Raw genomic sequence first — 27,155 nt, 5'->3', positions numbered from 1 at the left:
GCTGCTGCACCGCCCGGGGCGCGCTCGGCTCTCCCCGCACCCCCCGCCTCCGCCTTGCAAGGGCGCCCCTGGCGGGCGTCGGGCGGTCGGGCGGAGCAGAGGCGCGTTTGAAGTTCGCTCCGCCGCCGCCGCCGGTGGCTCCGGATTGGGCCGGGAAGCTCGTTTGCATTGACGCCACTAAAGGCTGGAGGTCAGCCCTTGCGGGGACTTTTATTGGCTGCGCCGCCGCCCGCGCCGATGCTGCGCCCCGCCGGGGCTGTCAAACTCCGCCGGAGCGGACTGGCGAGCCAGGGAGGCTGCTGGGGGGAGCCGCCAAGCTGAACGGCCCCGGGGCTCCCTTTCGGGGCGGGAGCAGAAGCAGGAGCCGCAGCAGCAGCAGCAGCAGCAGCAGAGGCAGCCCTTTGCAAAGCCGGAGGAGCCGAGCCGAGCCAAGCCTTTCCAGGAGCGCGAGGAGCCGCCGGCGGTGCGCCCTTGCCTGGGATCCGCGCCTCGCCTCGGCTGCAGCTGGCTTTGGGCACCGAGCGGCAGCCCCCCTTCTCTCGCCATTTTAATTCATTCCGCAGCAGATCGGACGCCCCCTCCCCTCCCTGCCTAGATTTCTCTCCCCCTCCTTCCCTCCCTCCCTCTCCACTCTCCTCCTCCGGGGCTTGGATTTGGCAGCGCTTTGGGTGCCCCAAACCAAAGCGAGACTTTTTTGGGGGTGGTGGGGTGAGGGGGGAGGATTGGCCAAGAGCGCAGAGCGATGGTGCTCGGGCAAGAAGAGGCGGCGACGGCGGTGTTGGTGGGGTTGGTGGCGGCGGGGGGGTCGGCCCCCGGCGAGCAGATCTGCTTCTTGTGCTCTGGATCCTTCTAAAGTTTAGGATCCCTCCTTTTCCTCCAGCCCCCGCCCCCGTCCCTTTCTGCATTGCCCCCACCCCACCCACCCACTCCTCCTGTCTTCTCCTTTGGACGGTTCTTCTCTCCCCCTCCTCTCTCTCTTTTTTGGGGGCGGGGAGGGAGTGGGGGGGCGCGCAACTGGGTGGCCCCATCTGCCTTGAAGGCCCTTCTCGTGGTGGAATCCGCGGGACCTGCTCGAGGTTGCGGCGGAAGGGGGAAGCCTCTTTGGGGCAGAAAGGGGGAGGCGAACGTGTGAATGCGCTTCCCCGGCTCCCTGGTGGGGTCGTGGTGGTGGTGGTGGGGGGGGGGAGGGTTGCAAAGCAAGCGCCGCGGTGGGAAAGGGAGGGAAGGGTGGGGGACGAGGGTCTGTCCGCGGAGATGACTCGGACGGGCGCACGATGAAGGCGGGAGCATAACCCCGGAGGGGGCCCGTCGCCGCCACCCCCTCCCAGCCCGGCTAGGGGAGCCACGTTTAGGAGCTTGAGAAAGAGGGGAGGGGGCTGCCTATGTGCGCAGGGAGAGCGGGTGGGGGCAGGAGGGGGGCGAGGTGTGCCAGGCGAGGGGTTGGGCTTGGGGTGGGAGCAGAGAGGCGCCCCTACCTTACCTTTTCATAGCAAGGTCTCGATTGAGACCCTCTCCACCCCACCTTCGCCCCTTCCCCAAACCGGACTAGGTCTATTTGCTAAGAGAGAGAGAGAGAGAGAGAGAGAGAGAGAGAAAGGGGGGGGGTGTTCTGGGAGAAGCGCCGCCCAGAAGTGATGTGTCTCCTCCCCTCCTCTTAATCCCCCCCAAACCTTGGGGAGAAAGAGGGGGTGACTATTTTTCCCTCTCCCCTTTTGCGTGGAGGGGAGAGGGGGGGGAAGGAAAAAAGAAAAAGAGAGAGAGAGAATGTCGTGATTTAAGTGCCCAGCCGGAATTTCAAGCCCCCTCTCTTCTACCTCGCCGCACCCACTGCGCCTTCGGATCCAGACCTTCGGAGGGGCCGCCCGGAACGATGTTTCTCCGGACTTGGGGGGCCGTGCCTGAGAAACAGCTGACGGCGTGGAGGGGGACCCTGGACCATTCGGCAGAAACGGCCTGTTGTTAATCCCTTTTGGGAAAGAAAAAAAAGGACAACGTTCCCAAGCGAGGGAGGGAAGAAGAAAAAAGGAGAGAGACAGAGAGAGAGAGAGAGTGAGAGAGAGAAGTAACCTTGAGATCTAGCGGCTTAGGGGGGAAAAAACCGCAAAGAAAACAGCCATGGGTTGTGCTCCCAGCATTCATATATCTGACAGCCGGGTGGTTTATCACAGTAACAAAGATCCGGAGGACTCCAATTCGTCCCAGCAAGTCTCTGGATTATTCATTAAATCTTCCAACACCACCTCGTACAAGTTGAGAACTAACGTAACGAAAAAGGACTCTCGGGATAACATGGAGGCAGAATCGAGGACCAAGAGATCCAGCGTGAAGGTAAATGGTGGGGAACCAAACGTGTCCTTTGGGAATCTGGGACCGGGTTGGTGGTGGTGGTGGTGGTGGTGGGGAGAACTTTGTGAAGTCCACAAGACTTACACGCCAAACAGGTCGCTGGCCCCTGGCAAGTCGATTTAAGCTGGGTTTTAGCTGGTGAGTAGCCAGTTTCATAAGTGTTACTGTCCTTTTTCTTTTTTTAAAAAAAACGATTCCCTAGGTCTCTCTTTCTCTCTCTTTTCCCCTTTTTCCTCTTCTGTGGATTTTGGATCAGTCTAGAAAGAGGATTTGGATTTATTTGGAATAGACAGATTACTCTCAATGCTCTCTCTACTACCCCCACCAAACGTCACCTTGGGCCTGTAGGTGTGTATCAGCCAAATATTGCAAAATCAGTTCAAAATTAACGTGGAAGTCGGCAAGGGACCTACGGTTTCCCTTTTTTTTTTAAAACCTCCTTCTGCAGCTTTGTGTTTGCATAAGTGAAAGTTTGTTTTGAAACCCCCTTCCAAGCAGAAAGAATAGAAACCTTGACACAATAATGTTGCTTTTTTTTCTTTCTTTTTTAAATGTACACATACAGGATTCCAGCTTTTGTGAAGGTTTGCAAAAGATTTATGGGTATTTCCCTCGGCTGACTTAAAAAACCAAATCTTACAGGAGGATAAATCACGGGAAAACAAATGATTTAGAAGTGATTCCCCCCCCTTTTCTTCTTCTTTAGAATGGAGGAAATTGTTTGGCCTTTGGACTATGGAGTCCTGATCAAAGAAGGTGGCGGATTTGCATGTGAAGTCCACAAAACCTTTCAGGAATAGGATGCTATATAATTTGCATGTGAATGTGTTTATGACAGGTGAAAGGTGGCTCTAAATGTAGGAGGGTCAATGCACAGGAGCCAAAATAATAATAAGAAGAAAAAGAAAAAAAATCTACAAACGTTAGATTCAAATTTTAAAATGTAGGTGCCTTACCGCCCACCCCCTCCCACTGGTGACTGTATGACTGTAACTTTGTCGCTTGTATCCTTACGATCTATATTGACTGTTTCCTGTTGATTTGATTGCTTTATTGTACCGTATGACTATTATTAAGTATTGTACCTTGTGATTCTTGACTCTTGACAAATGTATCTTTTCTTTTATGTACACTGAGAGTATTTGCACCAAGACAAATTCCTTGTGTGTCCAATCACACTTGGCCAATAAAGAATTCCTATTCCTATTCCTATTCCTATTCTATTCTATTCTATTCTATTCTATTCTATTCTATTCCATTCTATTCTATTCTATTCTATTCCATTCCATTCCATTCCATCCTATTCTATCCCATCCCATCCCATCCCATCCTATTCTACACTATAGTTGGATAACATTTAATTAGTTTTATTTTGCTTCATTTCTATCTCGCACTCTCAAGCGGATTGCATCTATAGTTTTCTTGCTGTTCCCCACTCCTTGTGTTTTTGGTTTAACAACACTCCTTTGAGGTAGGACTGGCTGAGAAGAAAATGGCTTATGATCTTTCAATGGTACATTAGGGTTAGCAGTGTTTTGTGTGTTGTGCTAAAACTGTCCCAAACGTGCAGATGAAAACAAAAGGAATTCCATTTTTTTTTTGTAGTCCAGCTTGATTCAGTTCTCCATTTATAGATGCAGGTAATCCTCAACTTATGACTGCAACTGAACCCAACATTTACATCATTAGGTGAAACCTTTGTTAAGTGAATTTTGCCCCATTTTGCAACCTTTCTTGCCACAGTAGTGAAGGGAATCATTCACCATTGAATGATTGTGAAAATTGATTGTAAGTTTCTTTTTTCAAGTGTCATCATCATCATCGTAACTTCTAAATGAACTGTTCTAAGTTGATGACTACCTGTAATTTACCGCTGTTATTTTCGGTTTTATTCCCTCCCATTATATGATCTTATTCAGCAACGGATTGCAACTGAAATGAATATTTGCAATAAAGCAGACACTAATATCGGACTTCAATATTGCCTGCAATTCTAAACGTCTTTTTAAGAAGTTGAGTTCCCAATAAATTAGGCTGGCTGAGGCCTTAAAATATTGCCCTGAGGTTTTCCTTCTGTGGAACCAGCAGAGACTGAATTTGTGTACATTTGTGATTTCCCCCCTCTTACACTTGCTATCTCCTCAAGGTAAAGGGTTAAAAAAAATACCCTCTTTCAGCTAAAATGAAGGCTTTCCTCTTTCACTTAAAACAAAACAAAACAACATGAGATCCAACCATGCCTGGTATTTAGCATTACATAAAATCTAATTACGCTTCTATGGTTTTGTCATGCGATTTAAGTAAAGCTGGTAACTTTTAGCTGTGATTAATACTGTTACTTACCCAGAGGACACATACTGTGGATGCTTAGTAAGTAGAGGCAGTCCTTGAGTTACGACCGCAACGGACTGCAAAATTTATGTTGCTAAATGAAACATTTGTTAAGTGAGTTTTGCTCGATTTTACAATCTTTCTTGTTAATTGAGTCCCTGCAGTTAAGTTAGTAACAACTTGCTACTAGAAGTAACAACTTCCACTTGTCAGAAGGTCACAAAAGGGGATTACATGACCCCGAGATGCTGCAATCGTCATAAATAATCCAAATTTTGATCATGTGACCATGGAGGTGCTGCAATGGTTGTTAAGTGTGAAAAACAGTCATAAGTCACTTTTTTTTTCCAGTAATGTCATTACTTTGAACAGTCACTAAATGAACTATTGGAAGTCGAGGACTACCTGTATATAAATCCCAACTTTTCAGGTTTGGGGGTTGAGATGGAGATGTAACCTGAGCCAGAACTTAAGAGACAGGCTGTGGCAAACAGAACTAGGGCAAAAGTACTGAGAATATTTATTTTATTCCTATTTATGAATCAAGGTCTTTTGAATTAGGATTTTGCAGGATCTGGAACGATTTATGTAGCATTGCTTCGCATTTCTAGAAGGACTGAAATTCACAATATGCTGTTGAGTTTTCATCTTTACGTAGAAGTTCACTCAAAAAGATTTTCAATGCATACTGAGACCAAAAAGGATATTTTTTATTGAAGGAAATAATGAAGAGCCATTCAAAGTAAAGTTAAATGAGAGTTAACAGGTGTCTTAAAAATATTACACAAAACTCCAGAAGTTGTAGGTGCTCCATCACTGGAAGTTTCCAAGGAGAGATTGGATAGCTATTTGTCTGAAATGGTATAGGGCAGTGGTGGCTAATCTTTTTGGGCTCCTGTGCCTAAAATTGTGCTTGTGCTTGCACACTCACGTGCCAGCACCCAGAAGGCAATGCGTGGCCCCCACGGCCCCCACGCATGTGCACACAATCCCCACCCACCCACGCTGCTCCCTTAGCTGCACTGTGCCTCACAGCTGATTTTTGGCCCGTTTGGGGCCGAAAACTAGATCTGTTTTGTCACTTCCGGTATTTCCGGAAAAACAGGAAGTATCAAAACGGACCTAGTTTTCGGCCTGAAAAGCCTGCAGAAGCCTTCCTCAAGCCTCTGGGAGTACGAAAAAGGCCTCAAACCAGCCGAAAATCAGCTGTGGGTGCACACATGCGCAGTGAGATAAGTTTGCCTGCAGCTTGCCTGCCGGCACAAATGGCTTTGCATGCCACCTGTGGCAAGCGTGCCATAGGTTCGCCATCATGGGTTTAGGGTCTCCTTGCTTGTGCAGGGGGTTGGACTAGAAGACCTCCAAGGTCCCTTCCAACTCCATTATTCTGTTCTGTTGTTCTGTTATAACAATTTTACCTGGATCATAGTGAAGGAACAGCTGAAGTATAGTAAGTTATTGAGTTATTTTCACAGTTTGAATAGATGTACAAAAAACTTAGCTCGCCTCAAATGGTGTTTCACTAAATGGCCTTACAGTTCCGTTGCTAAGCGAGGCAGCTGTGAAGTGAGTTTTGCCCCATTTTAGACCTTTCTTGCCACCGTCATTAAGTGAGTCACTGCAGCTGTCAAGTTAAGTAACGCGATTGTTAAGTGAATCTGGCTTCCCCATTGATTTTGCTTGTCAGAAGGTCAAAATTGGCCATAAGTCACTTTTTCAGTGCCGTTGTAACTTCGAACGGTCAGTAAATGAACTGTTGTAAGTTGAGAATTACTTGTAACATGATAAATGCGATGCCTTACCCAGAACCGTATTAGTCAATATTCTGACCATAGACTGATCTTCAAGTTGTGCAGTTAGATAAGAAGAATAGAATAACAGAGTTGGAATAACAGAGTTAGAAGTTTTCTAGTCAAACTCCCTACCCAGGCAGGAAGCCCAGCTTTTAATCTACTTGGTTTTAACTGAGGATATAATATCAAAAATTGAGGACTTGGGGTTATATCCCCTAGGGCCTAGAATGAACTCCTGCAAAACGGGATTTTATTCTCCATTTTTCTTGCAATCCTTCCTTGAATGATAATCTTTCTGTCTTCCATTTTATATCATATGTTTTTGGAAGACTTGCTTAAATCTGTGATATGACTGTTATCTTCATAGTACTTGGCCATTCCTAGCTGCCCACAAACACCTGTATTTGAATGGGCTTCTTGAGTTATGATCATTTTTAACCACCCATTTCCAATAGAGTGAAGAACTTCTTTATCTGGCCCTTTTCTTGTAAAACAATTTAAAAACAGCAAGACTTTAAACAAAAAAAAAAAAAGTTTGGCCTTTTTACTGGTTTAAAAACGTTCTTTTTAAAACCTAATCATGAGGTCTGTGCTGCTAGTTGGCTAGTTTCAGTCAAGACGACCAAGACTTTTTAGTTTATGTTTTTATTTGTTGTTGTGAGTCAGGGTCATCTCGTTTCTGGATGTAGGTAATCCACAAATGCTTCTACAAAAATAAATAAAAGCTGCCAAAACATTCATTGAAGGTGAAATCTTTGAAGTGCCTCCTAAGTAGACCTGAGCTTAGCTCTTGTCTGAACTCTTATAGAGGAATTGTCCAGTTAGTACTGGTCAATGTTTTCTCAGCCTTGACAGCTTCCTGATAGGTGGATTTCATTTCCCATAATTCCATGTGGTCTTTGCTGAGAATTCTGGGAGTTGAAGTCCAGACATCCGGAAGTTGTTAAAGTTAGAAAACACGGACATTATCCATACCAAGAACGAAAGTTCAACTATGTGACATGATAGGAGGTGACATCCTGTGCTCCGAATTAATTTATGACCCAATTAATAGCTTGCATTTTCTTGAGGTTGCCACCTTCTTCTCTGGCCAGGTTCTTCTGCTTTCAGAAGGTAGGCATTCTTAGAAGAAAGATATGAGTAATGACAATTCTCTTCTTCTTCTTTTTTATTTCGTTTATTCAAAGTTTCAAGAAAACAAATATTTTAAAAAGAGAACCATGTTCTCACAGTTTGCAGTGTTTTCATAACAGTGTACATCTCTATTAGTGTCAATTAAAGTCATTTACTACAAATAAATCCATAACTTAATTCCTAAATCCTTACTCATTTATATAATTCCTACATTATAATGCAATACTTATTTATCTATATTACTATACATATATACATAGCTATATGTACATTTATCCTTATTTCTATTGTTCCTTCTTACATTTCTGGGTTTTTCTGCTCCTTTGCATATACATCCTCTGATGGTTGCGGATGGTTAAGGTGGAGAGAAATTTGCCACAAGGCTTTCGAGAAGAGAGCGCACAGTTTTGGAGAACGATGAATAGTGCTCAGCACATTTGCAGCCTTCCAAACAGAGACGGTTGTGCTTTTTGCTTCAAGAAACTTGTACTGTATATTCCCATTTTCTTTGAATAGCTTTTTCAACGTCAGGGTTTCTGCAATCTCCTTTTCCTTAGCCATTCACTTTGAGATTTCTTGGTGAAGCTGTCTCCTTTTCAAGCCAGGGCTGTATTGTGTGCTATAGAGGGTACTCCTTGACTTACAGCAGTTCATTTAGCGACCGTAAAAAGTGTCAACGCCACTGAAAAAAAGAGACCGATGGCCATTTTTCACACTTATGACCAGGGGTGCTGCAACATTCTGATGCCTGACAACCCGACTCACATTTATGATGGTTGCAGTGTCCTGGGCTCATGGGGCAATAGCAATAGCACTTAGACCCTTCCTTCCTTCCTTCCTTCCTTCCTTCCCACTTAGCAATAGCCCTTAGACTTATATACCACTTTACAGTGCTATACAACCCTTTCTAAGCGGTTTATAGAGTCAGCCTCTTGCCCCCCAACAATCTGGGTCCTCATTTTATGGAAGGATGGAAGGTTGAGAATCTTGAGCCTGGTGAGATTTGAACTGCCAAATTGCAGGCCACCAGCAGTCAGCAGAAGCAGCCTGCAGTACTGCACTCTGACCACTGCACCATTGCAGCCCTTCCTTCCTTCCTTCCTTCCCACTTAGCAATATCACTTAGGCTTATATACTGCTTTACAACTCTCCAAGCGGTTTACAGAATCAGTCTCTTGCCCCCAACAATCTGGGTCCTCATTTGACCCACCTCAGAAAGATGGAAGGCTGAGTCAACCTTGAGCCTGGTGAGATTCGAACTGCCCAATTGCAGGCCGCCGGGAGTCAACAGAAGCAGCCTGCAGTACTGCACGCTGACCACTGCGCCACCATGGCTCCTTATGTGGCAAGAATATTCGTCAAACGGGGCAAAACTCACTTGACAAATGTCTCCCTTAGCAACATAAATTCCAGGCTCAATTGTGGTTGTATGTCGAGGACTATTTAAACCAGAATTCTGTTCCGTGAAAAGCTTTGCTCCTGACTTGAGTGATCAAATGTGAGCAATGTCCTGCTGGATTTTTTTTTTTTTTTTAAAAGAGAAGAGCTTTGATCTAGTGCAGAGGTCCCCAACCTTGGCAACTTTAAGCCTGGATGACTTCAACGCCCAGAATTGTGGGAGTTGAAGTCCGCAAAGCTTATAGTTGCCAAGGTTGGAGATCCCTGATCTGGCTTTTGATAAACCCTGAAAATTAGCTGAGTTCTGTGCAGATTTTACACACACGCAACTCCCTACCAAATGTGGTTGAATTTTGGTGCATGAATCTTGACCAAATGATTGTCTTTGAGACAATCCACTTGGAATAGAAACCCACCATGAAATTGCATCGCAAAGCAACAAACTGGTGAAGGGATTTTAACCATAAAAATAGGAGGAATTTAGAAAGTTTGTGAGTCAGCTTGGGTATCTATCAATTTAATATGTTTGTGTTTTTGGATAATCCATCCTTGGCCACACACACACACACACACACACACACACATATAAATGGAGTGAAGTCATTTGCCAGTTAATGATTCATATCCTGGTTTTATAAGCTCATAGTTTTAACTCTTCTAATAACCAGGTTTGAGTTTCTTATTTCTTAAAAGTTTTGTTCAAAGCTTATTGAGAAGAGGCATACTTGGCTGTAGCTTAACAGTCACTCAAAGTCTATTTTAATGGTCCAAGAAGAATGTTCTGCCTTGTAGGAGCCATAATTAATTCACTTATTATTCTTTCTCAACTGCTTAATGGTGAGACTTACTGGTCGCATGCCAGTAAATTACAAACATAAAATACAGAATGGTATGCAGTGATAAAAACAGTACATGATAAAACAGCAAGAATTTTAAAAAACAAAACACCAAGAAACAAAAGTAGAAATCAAAATCCAATTAAGTTTAAGAGCCCCAAACTGGCAACTTCCGTAAATAAGAATAAATAAGGTAACTTTGGAGAACAATGGTAAATAAAAACATTTGAGAGTCATACGTTATTCCCAGCTACTTCCCTTTTAGATTATTGTAATACAGGTAGACCTCGACTTACAACAGTGTTTTTAGAGAACGTTCAAAGTTACAAAGGCACTGAAAAAAGTGACTTATGAATGACCATTTTTCACAGTTATGACCATTGCAACATCCCTATGGTCAGGTGATCAAAATCCAGATGGCAACAGACTCACATTTACGTCCGTTGTAGTGTCCCGTGGTCAGGGGGTCCTACCTGTTGCCATTTTCTGACATGCAAAATCCATGAGGAAGCCAGATTCACTTAACAACTGTGGCAAGAAAAATTCATTTAACAAATGTTTTACTCAGCAACAGAAATTTTGGACTCAGTTGTGATTGTACGTTGATGACTACCTGTAATTGTTCCATGGGAGTTTGTCATTCACAAATCATAGACATATTATATCAGATAACAGATAATCAGAGTTGGAAGGGATCTTATAGGTCATCTAGTCCAACCCCCCGCCCAAGCGGGAGACCCTACACCACTTTTGACAAATGGCAGTCCAATCTCTTCTTGAAGGTCTCAAGTGATGGCGTTGAGAGTTGAGAGCCAGTTTGGTGTAGTGGTTGAGGTTCCAGGCTAGAAAGCAGGAGGTCGTGAGTTCAAGTCCCGTCTTAGCCATGAAAACCAAATGGGTGACCTTGGGCCAATCATTCTCGCTCATCCCAACCCACCTTAACAAGCTGTTGTTGGGAAAATAGCAGGAGGAACCCTTGTTGGATATGTTCGCCCTCTTGAGTTATTTGTAAGGTGGGATACAAACAAATAAGTAGTAAACCATAGCAAACCAACTTGGTTCATGCACTGTGTTCAGCCATAATGCAGTTTTGTTTGATGCTGTCTTCATGTGGTATGATAACCAAGCAGGGGTGGGCTTCAGATGGTTTGTGCCAGTTCAGGCGAACCGGATGTTAATTTTATGTCTGGTTCGGTGAACCAGTAGTTCCGACGATCGGGTGGCCCCACCCCACTCTGTCCCTCCCAGGAATCCCCACATGCCCCGTTTTGGATACCAGATAAGTGCAGGGGGCACATAGAGCCCGGGGAGGTGGAAAACTGGCCTCCCAGAGGCTCATGGAGGGTGAAAACAGGCCTATTTCCGGCCTCCAGAGAGCCTTCGGAGCCCAGGGAGGTGGAAAACGAGCCCCCCACAGTCCATTTTCACTCCCAGGATGGTGCAGGAGGCTGACTAGGCCACGCCCACTATGACCAGACCCACCCAGCAACTGGGCAGAGAACCGGTTGTTAAATTATTTAAAGCCCACCACTGTAACCAAGCCAATGGTAGCTTGTGCTATCAAACTGTGGTTAAACAAATGGTACCTTAGAAGGATGTCTGGAATTAAATTGTGGTGAAAAACAGCAATCAGAATAATAATTGTGCAAGGCAATCTTTAGCAGAATATAAATATAACATATAGTTTCTAAATATATGCTTAGAAAATCAAGCTTCAGTGCCTTACTGCCCTTTAATTTTACCACTGTGTAAGGATGCATTCCTTTGATGTCTTCCTGGCTCTCTCTTTTCTACAATGTGAACTGCGTGGAAAGTTGCCGAGCTAATTGTACTGTAAAATTCTTGGATAAGTTGGCCGCAGGTATGAAAGATATAAATTGGCTTTTCACCTAATTGGCTTTTCACCAACAAAGAAACATCCTTCTGTAACATTACCCGTTTGCATGTGTTCATGTAGATTGTGTACAATAATGAGCTAGATCCGTGGTGGCAAACCTATGGCATGCTTGCCACAGGTGGCACACAGAGCCTTCTCTGTGGGCATGCGCACCATTGCCCCAGCTCAGCTTTGCTGCGCATGCATGCGTGCCTCCCGCCGGCCAGCTGGTCTTTGGGTCTTTGCAGCACATGTGCAGAGGATGGGGTGCATGCACATGCCTATTGCATATAATGGGGGCATGCAAATGCGCAAGGGACATGCATGTGAATGCGGGGGCAACAGCCCTCTTTTCCTGCTTTTTTAACTGCAGCTGTGCCTCGCACAGCAGCTGAAGTTGAAAAATCAGGAAATAAAGGTCAAGTAAGAGCCCAGGTGGGCAGGTGGGCAAAAACATCAGCAGATATAGAACCGGTTCTATGTCTGCTGCTCTTCAGAGCTACCGGTTCTACAGAGGTGGATAGAACCGGTAGAAACTCATGCCTGCGCACACTGCATTTTGGGTATGCGTTCGCTTTGGGCACTCGGTGCCAGAAAGGTTTGCCATCCATGAGCTAGATTGATAGAGGATTTTTAAAAAACATTTTTGAGTTGTTGAAGATAAGGGGAAAAAGTAAATATTGTGTTTGCCTTTTTATCATGTTTGGTTTTCTTTGAAAGGACTCCACATATATGTGCCTCAAATCCTACCCAGAGTGGCCGCGCAGGAAGTAGTAGACTTAGTAGATCTGGAGAGTAACAAGTAAGGGAACACTTAGTAACTTGACTCAAAGGCCTTTCTTGCCATCTGATCCTTTTGCTCTTTCATTGATTCGGTTTCATGTTATAATCCAGTCAGGGGTGGGATTCAAAATTTTTAACAACCAATTCTGTGGGTGTGGCTTAGGTGGTGGGCGTGGCTTGGTGGACATGGCTTGGTAGTCATGTTATTGGCTGGGTGTGGCCAACTCAACATCACTCACATCGAGGTACGCATCTCCTCTCCTGGCCTCTCGTGACTGTGGGGATGCTGCAACAGTCGTAAGTGTGAAAAATGGTCATAAGTCACTTCTTTCAGTGCCTTTGTAACTTTAAATGGTCACTCCACACAAGCAAAGTACCAGCAAAGGAGGGGAAAAAAACTCCAGGGATGTTCCTGAGACAGGAAGTCTAGTCCTGCCAAGAATGTAATAAGGGTTGACGGAGAGGCAGTTTCTGTAAGCAACACCAGAATGTTTCCTTCCTGCCTTCCTTACAGGATTAGGCCAGTAATTTCTTCTAACAACCGGTTCTCCGAACTGCTTAGAATGTTAACAACCGTTTCTAGCGAATAGGTGCAAACCTGTAGAATCCCACCCCTGAGTCCAAGGTTGATGGCTAACCTTTTCGTTGTTGCGTGCCGAAAGTGCGCACACATGCCTGCATCCATAATGCAATGTACCCGTGACTCCCTTGCCCTCCTTGCACATGCACTTGACTCCCCCATGCACACAGTGTGCCTCTGTGCATGCAACCCCACCATGCACCCTACCTCCCGCGCATGCATAGCAGATACCCGACCAGCTGGCTGGCGGGAGGTGCGCGCGCATGCACAGTGGATCTGTTTCAGGTGAGAGCTCACGTACTGGCAGAAATGGGTCTGCATGCCACTTCCGGCACGCATGCCATAGGTTCGCTATCACGGTTATAGTCAGTGGTTTATTGATTACAAAATAGTTCTCCACTTATGAACGGTTGCTTAGTGTCTTAAAATGAGGACTAATAGACTGAGAAACAGTTTCTTTTCCAAGGCAATAATTGTCTTGAATCAAACAGTACATTTGTGATTTAGTCCTATGTATATAGTGGCATTTTTAAACTATCTAACTTAATATATGTTTTAAATAGGTTTTAGACTAGGTTTTTTATTTATTTATTGTTGTTGTTGTTGTTATTATTATTATTATTATTATTATTATTATTATTATTATTATTATTATTATTATTATTATTATTATTATTATTATTATTATTAAATACTCTGTAGTGTGATTGTGATGTGGTGCATGGGGCACTGTGCTGGAGTAGCTTTCAAATTTCATTGTATTTGTAGAATGCAATGACAATAAAGGTATTCTCTTCTAGTGACCATAAAGGGACTTATGACCAAGTTTGGAAGTTCTGAAAGTTGGATTCTTTTTTGTGGTCACATAATTGAATGTTGGGCGCTCAACGAAATGGATGCATTTATGACACTTATTCTAATGTGTAAGCCACCCAGAGTTACCTTGAAGTAAGATGGATGGCCAATAAATTTTACAAAGAAATGAATAGTTTATCTTACAAACCGATAAATAAAGCTCAGCCATAGCAGACCATTGGTTTTTCTTAACAACTGCAGGATTGGTTCAACAACTGTCACATTCACTTTAGGATTGCCATTTTTGTGTAACAAAGTCCACAAAAAATGTGATAAAATCAGGTTGGTCACATGACAGACCTGTTTTAATATACGACTGGAATGGGCATTACGGTCATAATGTAAACCGAGGCTGGCTAGTTCTCTCATCGTGCTAAATTAAACCTTGTGATTATGCAAACCCTGATGGTTTATTGCTACCCATTTAAGCCACAATGAAAAAACAAACCCCCATATGAGTGGACTTATTTAGATTGTATATTACTGTGCCTAGGAAACCAGCATAGACATGATTGCTGGAACAAAAGTCTGACCAATTTATTACAGTGTTGGCTTTTTGCGTTGGGTTGGAAAGAATTAGAACTGCAATTTAAAAGCATCATAAATTCTGCCTGATACCAGCTTCTGATGAATTGGAGGTAATAAATAGCAGGATTTGAAGTATGTATTCTTTCAGATCTTCCTTCTCGGCTGTCAGTTGAACTTTTGGCCTGAAAATTAAACTCCCAGGTTTTTATCCCGTTCTTTTTTTTTAAAAAAAAAAAATTGTGGAATGTAACAAATCAAATCCAATTTTTTTCCTTTTTGGCATTATTCAAAAGCTTTATTTGTGTGTGCATGCATGTATAGTTGTCTCTGCGTGTCTCTATGTGTCAGTGTGTGTGTGTGTGTGTGTGTGTGCGTATCTGTGTGATGAGAGAATCAGATGTTGTATGGTAATAGACTTTTTCTGATTTTTGTAATTTACACGGTATGGTTTTCATCCAGCAAATTAGGGCAGATGATTTATCAGTTTCCTTTCAAATAAAAACCTTTGCCTGCTTTGGGGTAACGTCCTACACAATGCCATTAGGAGGCTTTAAAAAGCAACAACAATTGGTTCCTATGACACGCTCAGCCCTAAAATTGGTTTAGCAAATTGCAGTGATTTGTGTTCACATTACGTGGTGCATCCAAATATATCAATTTTGCCCTTCTAAGTGAAATTCCAGTGCATCCAACTTTGCCAATATGGGCCTGCATAGAACAGTATATGTCAATAGTGCCAATAGTGGGCAGGGTCCCAGTGTGTGTGTGTGTTTGTGTCGTGTTTTGATGGATTTTAAGCAAGATCTAGTTACCCAGTTGGGTAACGAAATGTCTAACACAATCCTCCTCCTCTTCCTCCTCTCCATAAACCCCACTCCCTTCTAACACTGATGATATTACCTAGTTGGGTAATGAAATATCTAACACAATCCTCCTCTTCCTCCTCTCCATAAACCCCACTTCCTTCTGATGATATTACCTAGTTGGGTAATGAAACACCTGCAAGAAAACCACCAAACCAGAAAGCACCAAGGACTCACAGTCTCCCCCCTCTTTCTCCTTCCCCTCTTCCTCCTCCTTCTTTCCATAAGCCCCACTCCCTTCTAGCACTGATGTCATTACCTAGTTAGGTAATGAGCCACCTGCAAGAAAGCAACCAAGTCCAGAGACCCCACATTTTAAAATATCCCATTTCAATGTGTTTCCACTCTGGAATACCTGTGGGGATACGTTTTTCTATATTTTTGGGGGGGAGACCTAGAATTATCCTGAAAACAAACATGCTTCGGTTACGATCCCTGCTTCATTGGTAAAAATGGGGCCTTCGTATAGAAGCAGACTACTGCAGAGGTGATATTCAGCAGGTTCTGACCAGTTCTGGACAACCGGTAGCGGAAATTTTGAGTAGTTTGGACACAACGGAGGAACAAGTGGTGGGATTCAACATTTTTTATTAACCGGTTCTGTGGACGTGGCTTGGTTGGCATGGCAAGGGAAGGATATTGCAAAGTCCCATTCCCTCCCCACCTCACTAACCTGCTTTCCAGCTCCGTTCTCCTGTGCAGGGCAATCAAAGAAGACCCAGCCAATCAGCTGGGACTCGGAGGAGGCGGAGAATAGATGGGGGCAGGGCCAGGCAGAGGTGGTGTTTGCTGGTTCTCCGAACTACTCAAAATTTCCGCTACCGGTTCTCCAGAACTGGCCAGAACCTGCTGAATACCACCTCTGAGTTTGGAGAACCGGCAAATATCACCTCTGACTGGCCCTGCCAAGCCCATCTCTTCTGTGCCTCCCGAGTCCCAGCTGATCGGTTGGGTCTTCTTTTGTTGCCCTGCACAGGAGAACAGAACTGGAAAGCAGGTTAGTGAGGTGGGGAGGGAATGGGGAGTTTGCAGTATCCTTCCCCTGCCATGCCCACCAAACCACGCCCACAGAACCAGTAGTAAAACATTTTGAATCCTACCACTAAACTACTTCCTTATGTTTGCTTGTTTGATCTTTTCCATACTGCATTTTTTTTTTCAAAAAGAGAAACCTGCTTTTTCTCATTTGTGGCTATTTGTTTGTCCAACTGCCCTGAGAAAATCTAGCTCATCTGGAAAGGCACTGATAAAAGGGTTTTCCCTGCTCATCCACCGTCTCCTTTGTTTTCCAATGGCACTTTCTCTACGATTGCAAGTGATGGATCTATTTCCTGTCTTTTGCACGGCCTGAGCTTGGTAATATAGCAGATAGAGGAAGTTAATCATCCACTGATGGCCCCTGAAAGGTCTTTGATGCTAAAATAACGGGCTCTCCCCTCACCCCATCTGCACTGCTACACATTTCTGTATTTGGCAAAGTGTTTATTTCATCCCAGGCTCTTGGTCCGTAATGAATAAGAGAGCCTTCAATCGGAAATATTGATGGAAGTCGTTGCAAAAGTTTCTTTGTTCCAGAAGCTGCAAATCGTAGAATATTGATTCTTACCTACCCCATCCACAACCAGGTGCAATAGTTCCTCCCAGAGGTGGTATATTCAGCAGGTTCTGACCAGTTCTGGAGAACCGGTAGTGGAAATTTTGAGTAGTTTGGAGAACCAGCAAATCCCACCTCTGACTGGCCCCGCCCCCATCTATTCTCCACCTCCTCCCGAGTCCCAGCTGATTGGCTGGGTCTTCTTTTGTTGCCCTGCACAGGAGAACAGAGCTGGAAAGCAGGTTAGTGAGGTGGGGAGGGAATGGGACTTTGCAGTATCCTTCCCTTGCCACGCCAACCAAGCCATGCCACGTCCACCAAGCCACGTCCACAGAACCAGTAGTAAAAAATGTTGAATCCCACCACTGGTTCCTCCGTTGTGTTACTTTAAATCAATTTTATTTGAAGTCATAGGTTAATCAGTGGAACGATTTGCTACTAGAAGTTGTGGGTGCTCCAACAGGAGAGGTTTTTAAGAAGAGATTGGACAACTGTTTGCCTTAATGGTACAGGTAGGCCTCAACTTGCAAGAGTTCGTTTAGTGACTGTTCAAAGTTAACAATGGCCCTGATTCACTTAACAATGGTGGCAAGAAAGCTTGTAAAATGGGGCAATGTTCATTTAACAAACATCTCGCTTAACAGCAGAAATTTTGGACTCAGTTGTAAGTTGAGGACTACCTGTATAGAGTTTCCTGCTGGAGCAGGTGGTTGGACTAGAAGATCTCCAAAGTCTTTTGTTATTTTGTTAAATCCAAGTGAAGAAGATGCTGATCAGATAGCGGGAGAAATTGAGGCAAGCTTGTGCGAATTGTGCAAAACGTCTGCAAGACCTATTTCAAAAGTGACATCCAATGGGAAAGTCTATGTTACAGGTTGCACAACCTAAATCCACTTTAGACGCACGTGGTGTGTCACATTTTAATCCTAGCTCATTACCCATGCTTCGCTATGAAACTATGTGGTGGGGCTTAGTTTTGGGGGAGGAAAATAAGAAAAAAAAATTCTGCCTCTGCCTACCAGCATCCATCTGTGTTCACCTGGCTGGCGTCCTGTCAGTGTGTGAGAGAGTTGAGGGCTGTTTGGAAACTCAAGCCGTATTTGCTGTATGAGCAAGAAGGAGACAGCAAGGAGCCTGGGTGTGGCTTAGCTCAACTGTTCTGTACTAAAGCTGCTTGGTGCTGTGAAACTAAAACTGAAACTGAAACTTCTCTGCTTGTGTTTTGCATTTGGAAGAGATTTCTTTTCAGGTGGGGAGAAGGAGTAGAACTCCTTAGCATCAGAGCGTGTTAATAATAATAGTATACGAAATACTAATGCTCTGATGGAACAATCCTTTCTTAGTGAGCACTTAGAAGCCAAGAAGAACATATGTGCCAAATTTCAAGTTTGTAGGTTTTACAGTTCTGGAGATTTTGTGATGATACATACCTCAGTGGTATTTAGATAGATAGATAGATAGATAGATAGATAGATAGATAGATAGATAGATAGATAAGATAGATAAGATAGATAAGATAGATAAGATAAGATAGATATAGATATATATACACATATACATATAGATACACACACACACACACACACATATGATCAACTTAAACTTTCGTCCTAATTCTAGGGACTGGGTTTTGGAGAGAACAACCAGGTGGGTGCCCTTAAATCTCAACTTTAACTCAACTTACCTTTAGCATGGAACCCTATGGAGGTGTTGAACTAACGGCCATGTTGCTTGGAAATTCGGAATTGTAACCTCTCTGCTCAAAGGCAGTGGATTTGAAGGATGGCTTAAACCAAAAGCCACTTCCCTTGATTTGTTGCAGATCTGCAAGCAAGGACAGAAACACAGTTGATGCCACACACGGAGTGAACGTACAATCAATGATCGCGTTTCACTTCCTGGTTTTTGAACGCAGCTTCTTTATTTCAAAACTCAGTGCCAAAAGCTTTGCACAACTCCAGCAGACTTCCTTTCCCTCGCCTGACACTTCCTGGACAGGGTCTCTTACTTCCTCTCCTTTTCCCACTTTGATTTACATTAGCTTGCACCTGATTGTGCATGTCTATGGAGATTCTCAGTCATCCAGGTCAAGATTGTCCCAAAGGTGCTTTTTCAAGAGGCAACTGGACTGCCTTGTTTTTTTTTCTTTTTGCTTCACTTTATTTTAAGAGACTAGAGGCATATCTCCTTCATGGATCACTGCCTAAAAGATATGACTCCAGAAAATGAGCTCCTGAAGGTCAGAAGTTGTCCAATATCAGTAAAAGTGTCCAATGTGTAACTGGGGAAGATTGGAGGACAGCGTGCTATGGACCATGGGTTGCAAAAAGCCGGACACAAGTCAGCGACTAAACAACAACAAGGAGGTCACAGATAAACCTCCAAGTGGCTTCAATGACTCTCTAAAAGAATGCAAATGACTAGCTGTCTGCAAGGAATAGAAATCCTTCCATTTCCCCACCATCCAGTCAGAGCTGAAGAAGCTTCTTGGATGAGAAGCAAAAGGTCTTCAAAGAAAAACCAGAAAGTCCAGTTGCCTCCTGAAAAAGCACCTTTGGGACTGATTGTGCAAGGCAATCTTACAACATGTGCATCTATCCCCAAAATGGAATTAAGAATGAAACCGAGAGAGTATTGGTATGAATACTTCCTTAATCATACTGCACTGATTTGCCCAATTTACTTTCATTAAGAATGTTAAAATCTGTAGACAGTTGGAGGCCCATCGAAGCCTTCTCCAGTTTCCCATGTTCAAAAAACATGCTGAATTGCAATTCCCACCAGGAGTAGGCATGATCAAACCTACCTGGAGAACATCTCCTTAGCCAGGGCTGAAGGGAGTGTAAAACAGAGAGAATCCCGCTGCATGGTAGCTTCAAATCTCCAAGTGCAGCTGGAGATTAAGGTCTAGCTTAAGGAAATGGTATAGGGTCTCCTGCTTGAGCAGGGGTTGGACTAGAAGACCTCCAAGGTCCCTTCCAGTTTTATTCCAATGGATTGATAAAGCCTGAAGAGAAATAGCCAAAGATTGAACATATGATGAACGGTTGCAGGAACCAGGCATGGTTAGTCTAGTGAAGAGAAGGACCAGGGAGACAGGAGAGCAGTTTATTTGAGGGGCTGCCACAGAGAGGAGGGGGTCAAACTATTTTCCAAGGCACCCGAAGGCCAGACAAGGAATAATGGATGGAAACTAAACAAGGAGAGATTTAATCTGGAAATAAAGAGAAATTTTCTGACAGTGAGAGCAATCCACCCATGGAACAAAAGTTGCCTTTGGAAGTTGTGGGAGCCTCATCGCTGGAGGCTTTCAAGAAGAGACTGGACTGCCATTTGTTGGAAATGGTGTAGGGTCTCCTGTTATGGCAGGGGAGGTGGACTAGTGGACCTCCAAGGTCCCTTCCAACTCTGTTAATCTGCTAATTGTAGGATACAGACAGGGGTGGGATCCGTCTGGTGTAACTACCAGTTGGGTGATTTTACCGATTTTACTGTGCGTGTGTGTAAATCATCATCAGCTAGCTACCTGGACAACTGAGCAGCACTGTGTGCAGGGGCACAGTGGTTGAAAAGGTACTTTTTTCCTGCTTTTTCAACCACAGCTGTGTCGTGCAAAGCAGCTGCGGTTGAAAAAAGCAGGAAATAAAGGTCAGGTAAGAGCCCAGGCGGGTGGGTGGGCCAAACAGCAGCAGACATAGAACCGATTCTATATATACTCTCTGTCTACTGCTCTTCAGAGAAACCGGTTCTACAGAGGTGGACAGAACCGGTAGAATCCCACCCCTGGGTACAGATTCTGCCACCAACACCCCTGCTCTGTTGTCACTTCCCTTTTTGTCTCTGACCTTTCTGTGTTGACCAAGAAGATCTGAAAATAACCTTCTGTGTGGTTTTGCTTGAATGTAGGTGGCAACCTCTGATCAGTGTTGTGTTCTTCACAACATCTACAAGCCTTTCAAGGAAATGCACGGAGAGCTACTTTCAGCCCTCCTGAACCTCAGGTAGTCCTCGCCTTACGACCACAATTGAGCCCCAGATTTATGTCGCTAAGCCAGACAGTTGTTAAGGGGACTTGGGCCCCCCTTTTAGGATCTTCCCTGCCAACGTTAGTAAATGAATCACTTGCAGCTGTTAAGTTGGTCTCACGGCTGTAGAGCGTAATCTGGCTTCCGCCATCGACTTTGCTCGTCAGAAGGTCGCAAAAGGGGATGCTGCAACTGTCATAAATATGGGTCAGTTGCGAAGCGTCCGAATTTTGACCATGTGAGGGATGCTGCAACGGTCATAAGTGCGAAAAACGGTCATAAGTCACTTTTTTTCAGCACCGATGATGTTATCTAGTTTGGGTCATGAAACATCTGCAAGAAAACAAGCAAGCTCAGAGAGCACCAAGGTTTCCTCCTCCTCTTCCTCCTCCTCCTCCTCTTCTTCCTCCCTGCAAACCCCACTCCTTACTAGCACTGATGATGTTACCTAGTTTGGCTAAAAAAACATCTGCAAGAAAACCAGCCAGCTCAGAGAGCACCCTTCATTCCAACCTTGAGCTACAAATAATTCCCCTTTATTAGTATTTTTTTTCCAGTGCCATTGCGACTTCAAACTGTCACTAAATGAACTGATGTAAATCGAGAACTAGCTGTATTAACCCAAGCAGCCTTTTCTACATAACACAGACCTAGATAAATATGTAATCAATCGTTGTGTAAGCAGGGATGGGCTTCAAAAAATTTAGCAAAGGTTGCTGCCCGGTTGCTGGGTGGGCGTGGCCATGGTGGGCGTGGCCTAGTCGGCCTCCTGCACCACGGTGTGGGGGCGTTTTTCCTCTCCCCAGGCTCTGGAGGCTTTCCGGAGGCCAGAAATGGGCCCGTTTCTGGCCTTCTAGAGCCTCCAGGAGGCCTGTTTTCCACCCTACCTGAACTTCCGCGCGCTTACCTGGGATCCAAAACCGGCTGTGTGAAGACTCCTGGGAGGGGCGGGGAGGGGTGGGCGGGACCAGCCAGTCATTGCAACTACGTGTTCATTCGGCAAACCAGGTGTAAAATTAACTTCCGATTCACTCGAACCGGTGTGAATTGGGAGCAGCCTACCCCTGTGTGCAAGGTCTCTCTCTTTTTTTTTACACCCGTACTGTGGATGAGAGAGAGCAGGCCTAAAACCTTCTATGCCACCTAATCTGTTTATTGGAACCGGGTTCTGTTGATAGAAGAGGTAGGAAGAAAAAAAAAACTTACCGTAATTGGTAGCCTTCAAATACCATGCTTGCAAAATGCTAGCTGAGCTACATATGTACAAGCCAAGGCAATATTTTCTTTCCGCTGAGAAGGCCGTGATTCACATCCTATGAATCACATACCTCCTGTCTCAGTTAATTAAAATCTAGTTTAATATCTTGCACATGTTAGGGGAATCCTGCTGCCCAGCGTGTTGGGCAGAAATTCCTAGAGAAGAAGGCACAAGGTCCTGATCTTACTGCAAGAGCAACCAGAAGGATCTGTTATTTGAACTAGGCGCAGGGAAACAGAACTCGAGCCGGTAATCCAGGAATTTGCCTTGGTCGTGGTTTTCTCAGTACGGATGCCAGGGAAAACCGGGGTCAAGGGAAACAATGTTTTGAAACCATGGTGTCTACCTTGGAGTGTAGTGTGTTGCTCAGCGGTGTTTTCCATGATAGAAGCAAAGCAGCGAGGCTCTGCTAGGCAGTTTGCTTGCATGAGCTACGAAGGGCAAACTTATAAGGATCCTGGAGCGAAGAACAGGATTAATGGGTCCATTACATTAAGCCCCGGTTTGCTTCGTTGGTATAAGGCTTAGCATGGTTTGCATACCCAACCATTGCAGTTTTATAAATCGTCATTCAGGGTTTACTGCAATGTAATGTCTTAGCTTTGGCAACTTTCAGATTGTGGGGATTTTAACTAACAGAATTCCCTAGCCAGGGTGTGTAATCGAGGAAAAAGCAACCTAGAAATAAGAAGAAATTTGCTGACAGTTAGAACAATTAATCAATGGCTCCAGAAGTTGCGAATGCTCCAACACTGGACGTTTTTAAGAAGAGATTGGACAACCATTTGTCTGAAATGGTGTAGGGTTCCTGCCTGAGCAGAGTGGGTTGGACTAGAAGATCTCCAAGGTCCCTTCCAACTCTTCTCTTCTACTCTATTCTTTTTTTATTTATATATTTTTAAATATAAACATTCCATCTTCCATTAAACATTATTCCTGTTCCGTTCCGTTCTGTTCTGTTCTGCTCTATTCTACTCTACTCTACTCCATTCTTTTTTTTATTTATATTTTTTTTAAATAGAAACATTCCATCTTCTATTAAACATTATTCTGTTCTATTCTATTCTGTTCTGTTCTGTTCTACTTTACTCTACTCCATTCTTTTTGAAAAATATTTTTAAAATATAAACATTCCATCTTCCATTAAACATTATTCTATTCTATTCTATTCTATTCTATTCTATTCTATTCTATTCTATTCTATTCTATTCTATTCTATTCTATTCCATTCCACCCCACCCCACCCTATCCTATCCTTCTGTTGAAGTTAAACTTGCCAAGGTTGAAAAAACACCAATTTAGTCTATTGTACCAGTCCAGCTGACTTATTCAACATTTTACCATATAATAAAGCAATAAGCATCATTGGTTTTGCTAAGGCATATTCCTAGATAAATACAGATAGTCCTTGACTTACAACAGTTCGCTTAGTGACTGTTCAAGAGGACAACCTTGGGAAAAGTGACTGATGGCCATCTTTACACTTTCAACACCGTTGCAGTGTCCCTGGGTCACGTGATCCCCTTTTGCGACCTTCTGATAAGTAAAGTCAACGGGGAAGCCAGATTCACCGAACAATCGTGTTACTAACTTAGCAACTGCTTACTAACTTAACTCACTTAACTATGTCAGGAAAAGTCATAAAATGGGGGCAGATAGGCTCACTTAACAACTGTCTCACTTAGCAATGGAAATTTTGCGCTCAACTGTGGTCGTAAGTCAAGGGCTACCTACCTGCAATGGTGAAATGCTATCGGTTCACCCGAACCAGTAGTTAAAAAAAAAAAAAAAGCTCTGACGATAGGCTGACAGGAGAAGGAAGAGAAGAGCGCAAGATTGGCTCTCCCACCGGCCCCTGCGCTTTTCTCTTCTTGATCCTCTCAGCTGATTGGCGCTGCAGGCCTCAGCTGGGGTTTGGAAAGGTGCACGTGCATGGTGCGCATAGGTGCTAGGTGCGCAATCACCAAACCGCACAGGTGGTATTCAGCAGGTTCTGACCAGTTCTAGAGAACCAGTAGCGGAAATTTTGAGTAATTTGGAGAACCGGCAAATCCCACCTCTGACTGGCCCCGCCAACCCCATCTATTCTCTGCCTCCCAAGTCCCAGCTGATTGGCTGGGTCTTCTTTTGTTGTCCTGCACAGGAGAATGGAGCTGGAAAGCAGGTTAGTGAGGTGGGGAGGGAATGGGATTTTGCAGTAACCTTCCCCCAGGAGTGGGGTGGCAATGGAGATTTTACAGTATCCTTCCCCTGCCATGCCCACCAAGCCACACCCACCAAGCCACACCATGCCCACCAAGCCACGCCCACCAAGCCACACCCACAGCGGATTGGCTGGGTCTTCTTTTGTTGCCCTGCAAAGGAGAACAAAGCTGGAAAGCAGGTTAGTGGGGTGGGGAGGGAATGGGGATTTTGCAGTAACTTTCCCCTGCCACGCCCACCAAGCCACGCCCACAGAACCAGTAGTAAATTATTTTGAACCCCACCACTGCCGAACCAATAGGGAAACTGGTAGAATCCCACCACTGGCTACCTGTATCTAATCTCAGTCTGAATGTGGCGGTTCAGAAGAGCAGAGCCACTGTGGGTTAGATGCTGTGATCGTCATGAAACCAACTGGAGTGATTTTTATCCTTTCACTGGGAATTCTTTTTCTGTCTAGGGTGTTACATTCTTCGTAAACTAACTTGGCTAATTTGATGCCCGCAAAAGAAGTACTTTGCCTTCGGAGATCCCAGTGCTCTTATTAGTCCTTTGTGGTTCAGCAGTGCTTGGGGGGAAAAAAAACACACCGTATCATCAAACATAAGAATGTTAACTTTTGAGTGATATTTTATTGCACAAGGCCAGTCCACGGGTTTTGTCTGCTTGGCTAAAGATAAGAAACTGCAAGGCAAGGACTTAATGGGTTTGTTTGCAAATCTATTGCTGGTTTCCTCTAAATTTAAAGGGGAACTTTCATTGGAATAGGTAGGGAGTTGGTCTGTAATGTGGTTTAACAAAGCCCTCCTCTGCACAGATCCATTTAGCCTTACGTTAGCTTGGATTTACACAGCTAGCTCACTGACATCAGTTTAAAAGCTGCAGAGTCCTTTAAATTTATAATCAAATTAGTATGCAAGTCCGGTATCAAGGGCAATAGTCAAGCAAGGACAAAACTCGAGGAAGGAAGTTATAGTAATTTCTCTTTAGGCATCTCTTTAGGTGAGTTAGATCTGTTCTTATTTAACAGAAGACTAAGGAGTTCAGTGTTAAGGTTTTAGCATGGGGTCCAAATCGACGTTGAAACTGATGGCCCAGCAATGGGTTTCACGTTGAGCTAACTTCCAAGTCAATTTTCCTTTCCAAAGGCAAAGTTAATTCAGACGGTGAGGCATAATCCCACAATTGGATGTGCCATTTTTTGTTTTCCCTGCATGGGGGCGATTGTATGTGATTTCCACTGAGAAGCATAAAATATTCTTGCAGCTTGGCTGGATTGCCTTGACAAATTGCCTGGGTATGTATGGCTGGCGTCGGCCACCATGGCTTTGCATATTACTGCAATTTGTTCAGTGCTCCAGTTGGAACCAACTGCTTACAAATACACATTTTTTACATCTTCTAGACACTTTGAAGAATCTCATTGGTGGCTGTTCTGACCCAACCTGGTTCCAAGACAGCAAACACAAGACAAAGGCAGCAGCCCCCACCTTTTAAGATTTCATCCACGAATTCTGTTTCTTCACAGATAAAAGGCTGCTTCCAACTAATTAGCTCTGACAAGAAAGAACCTTGCCAAGTTGTTTTTCAAGGCTGCCAAAAACCCACAGATAAGAAATAGTTTACAAGAGTTTTCAAATACTAACTATAAGGTCCATGAGGCTGAGTTTCAGAGCGCCTTTGCCTTCTGCAAAGAACGCTTCTTCAAACCTGGCTTTTATCCTCTTGAGGGAGGGGCCATTACCTTGCAGCCTTACTCCCAAGTCTCCTGTGCTGTTGTAACTGCTATTTTCTATGAGCAGCCCTGCGTGCACGCGCACTTGGCACAGGCTCCTCGGGAAACTCCTCATCGCTGCTGCCAACCCCCACAATCTCTGAAGGCAGCAGTCCACTCCCTAATGGTCCTGGCCCCTCATCTGAGTCCTTGCTCTTTTCCACTGTTTACACCTGCTGCCGGCTAACCACAACTGTGGCCTTGTAGACCAGGGGTGTCAAACTTCAAGGCCCAGGAGTTAGATCCGACCCTGCTTAGATCTGGCCTGCGGGACCACCCTGGAAATAGTGACGGACAGGCCCATGGTGCCTCTGTCAGTGAAAACAGAGCTTGGGAGGGAGCTCGGTTTTAGCTAGCAGAGGGTTGCAGGAGGCCGCCCCAGCCAAAAGCAGAGCTCAGGAGCCTGTTTTTGCTGGAAGAGCGTTTGGTCCACCACAGGCGCCCCCCTCGACACAAATGATGTCATTCTGGCCACACCCACCCTGCTCCCCGAGGTCAAACATAACTATGATGTGGCCCTCAATGAAATTGAGTTCGATACCACTGTTGTAGACATGATATGCGATATTGTAGACATAGATATGCGAGAATGACATGGTGGCAAAGAGAGTGCTCAGAAATTTGTGGCCCGGTTCGAATTCCACCTCTCGAGAAAGTTCTGTTTTGCACAAACCCTTGTTTGACAATTCATGCACAATATCCGATTAACTTGCTTGCCCAGATCCTGTGCTTTTAGAAAAATCCATTTCAGCTCCTACATTCTCTGGCAAACTCATATCCTTTGCCTCTTATTATAATTATTATGAGATTTCTGTGACTCAGAAAAGGCCCATAAATAATATACCATCCCAAATGCTGGCAGTTTGTGGCTTGCTTCCACCTCTCGTTTCCAAGGCCTTTGTGGTTTTGGTTCAAACTGATTGGGGGTAGTTGCTTATCACAGTGATTTCCAAGCCAGTCATAAATACACAACTTCTTT

General features: G+C 44.5%; 1 protein-coding gene across 2 annotated transcripts in view; it reads left to right on the top strand.

The window, feature by feature from the left end:
* Positions 1-1,024: 1,024 nt before the first annotated feature.
* PDE8A (phosphodiesterase 8A) overlaps positions 1,025-27,155 on the top strand; it is a 119,259-nt gene continuing 93,128 nt past the window's right edge. The window contains exon 1 of one of the 2 annotated variants that reach the window (XM_087972614.1): positions 1,025-2,328. In XM_087972614.1, the coding sequence (XP_087828740.1) occupies positions 2,116-2,328 (213 nt within the window). In that variant the 5' untranslated portion in view covers positions 1,025-2,115. The remainder of the gene's footprint in view (positions 2,329-27,155) is intronic. The other variant, XM_087972615.1, reaches the window with a different exon arrangement.

Source organism: Notechis scutatus, chromosome 11 (assembly GCF_049901735.1).
Source record: "Notechis scutatus isolate UNSWTSFEM ecotype Mainland chromosome 11, rNotScu1.2, whole genome shotgun sequence".
Lineage (NCBI taxonomy): Eukaryota > Metazoa > Chordata > Lepidosauria > Squamata > Elapidae > Notechis > Notechis scutatus.
This window is presented reverse-complemented; position numbering and strand designations above follow the sequence as displayed.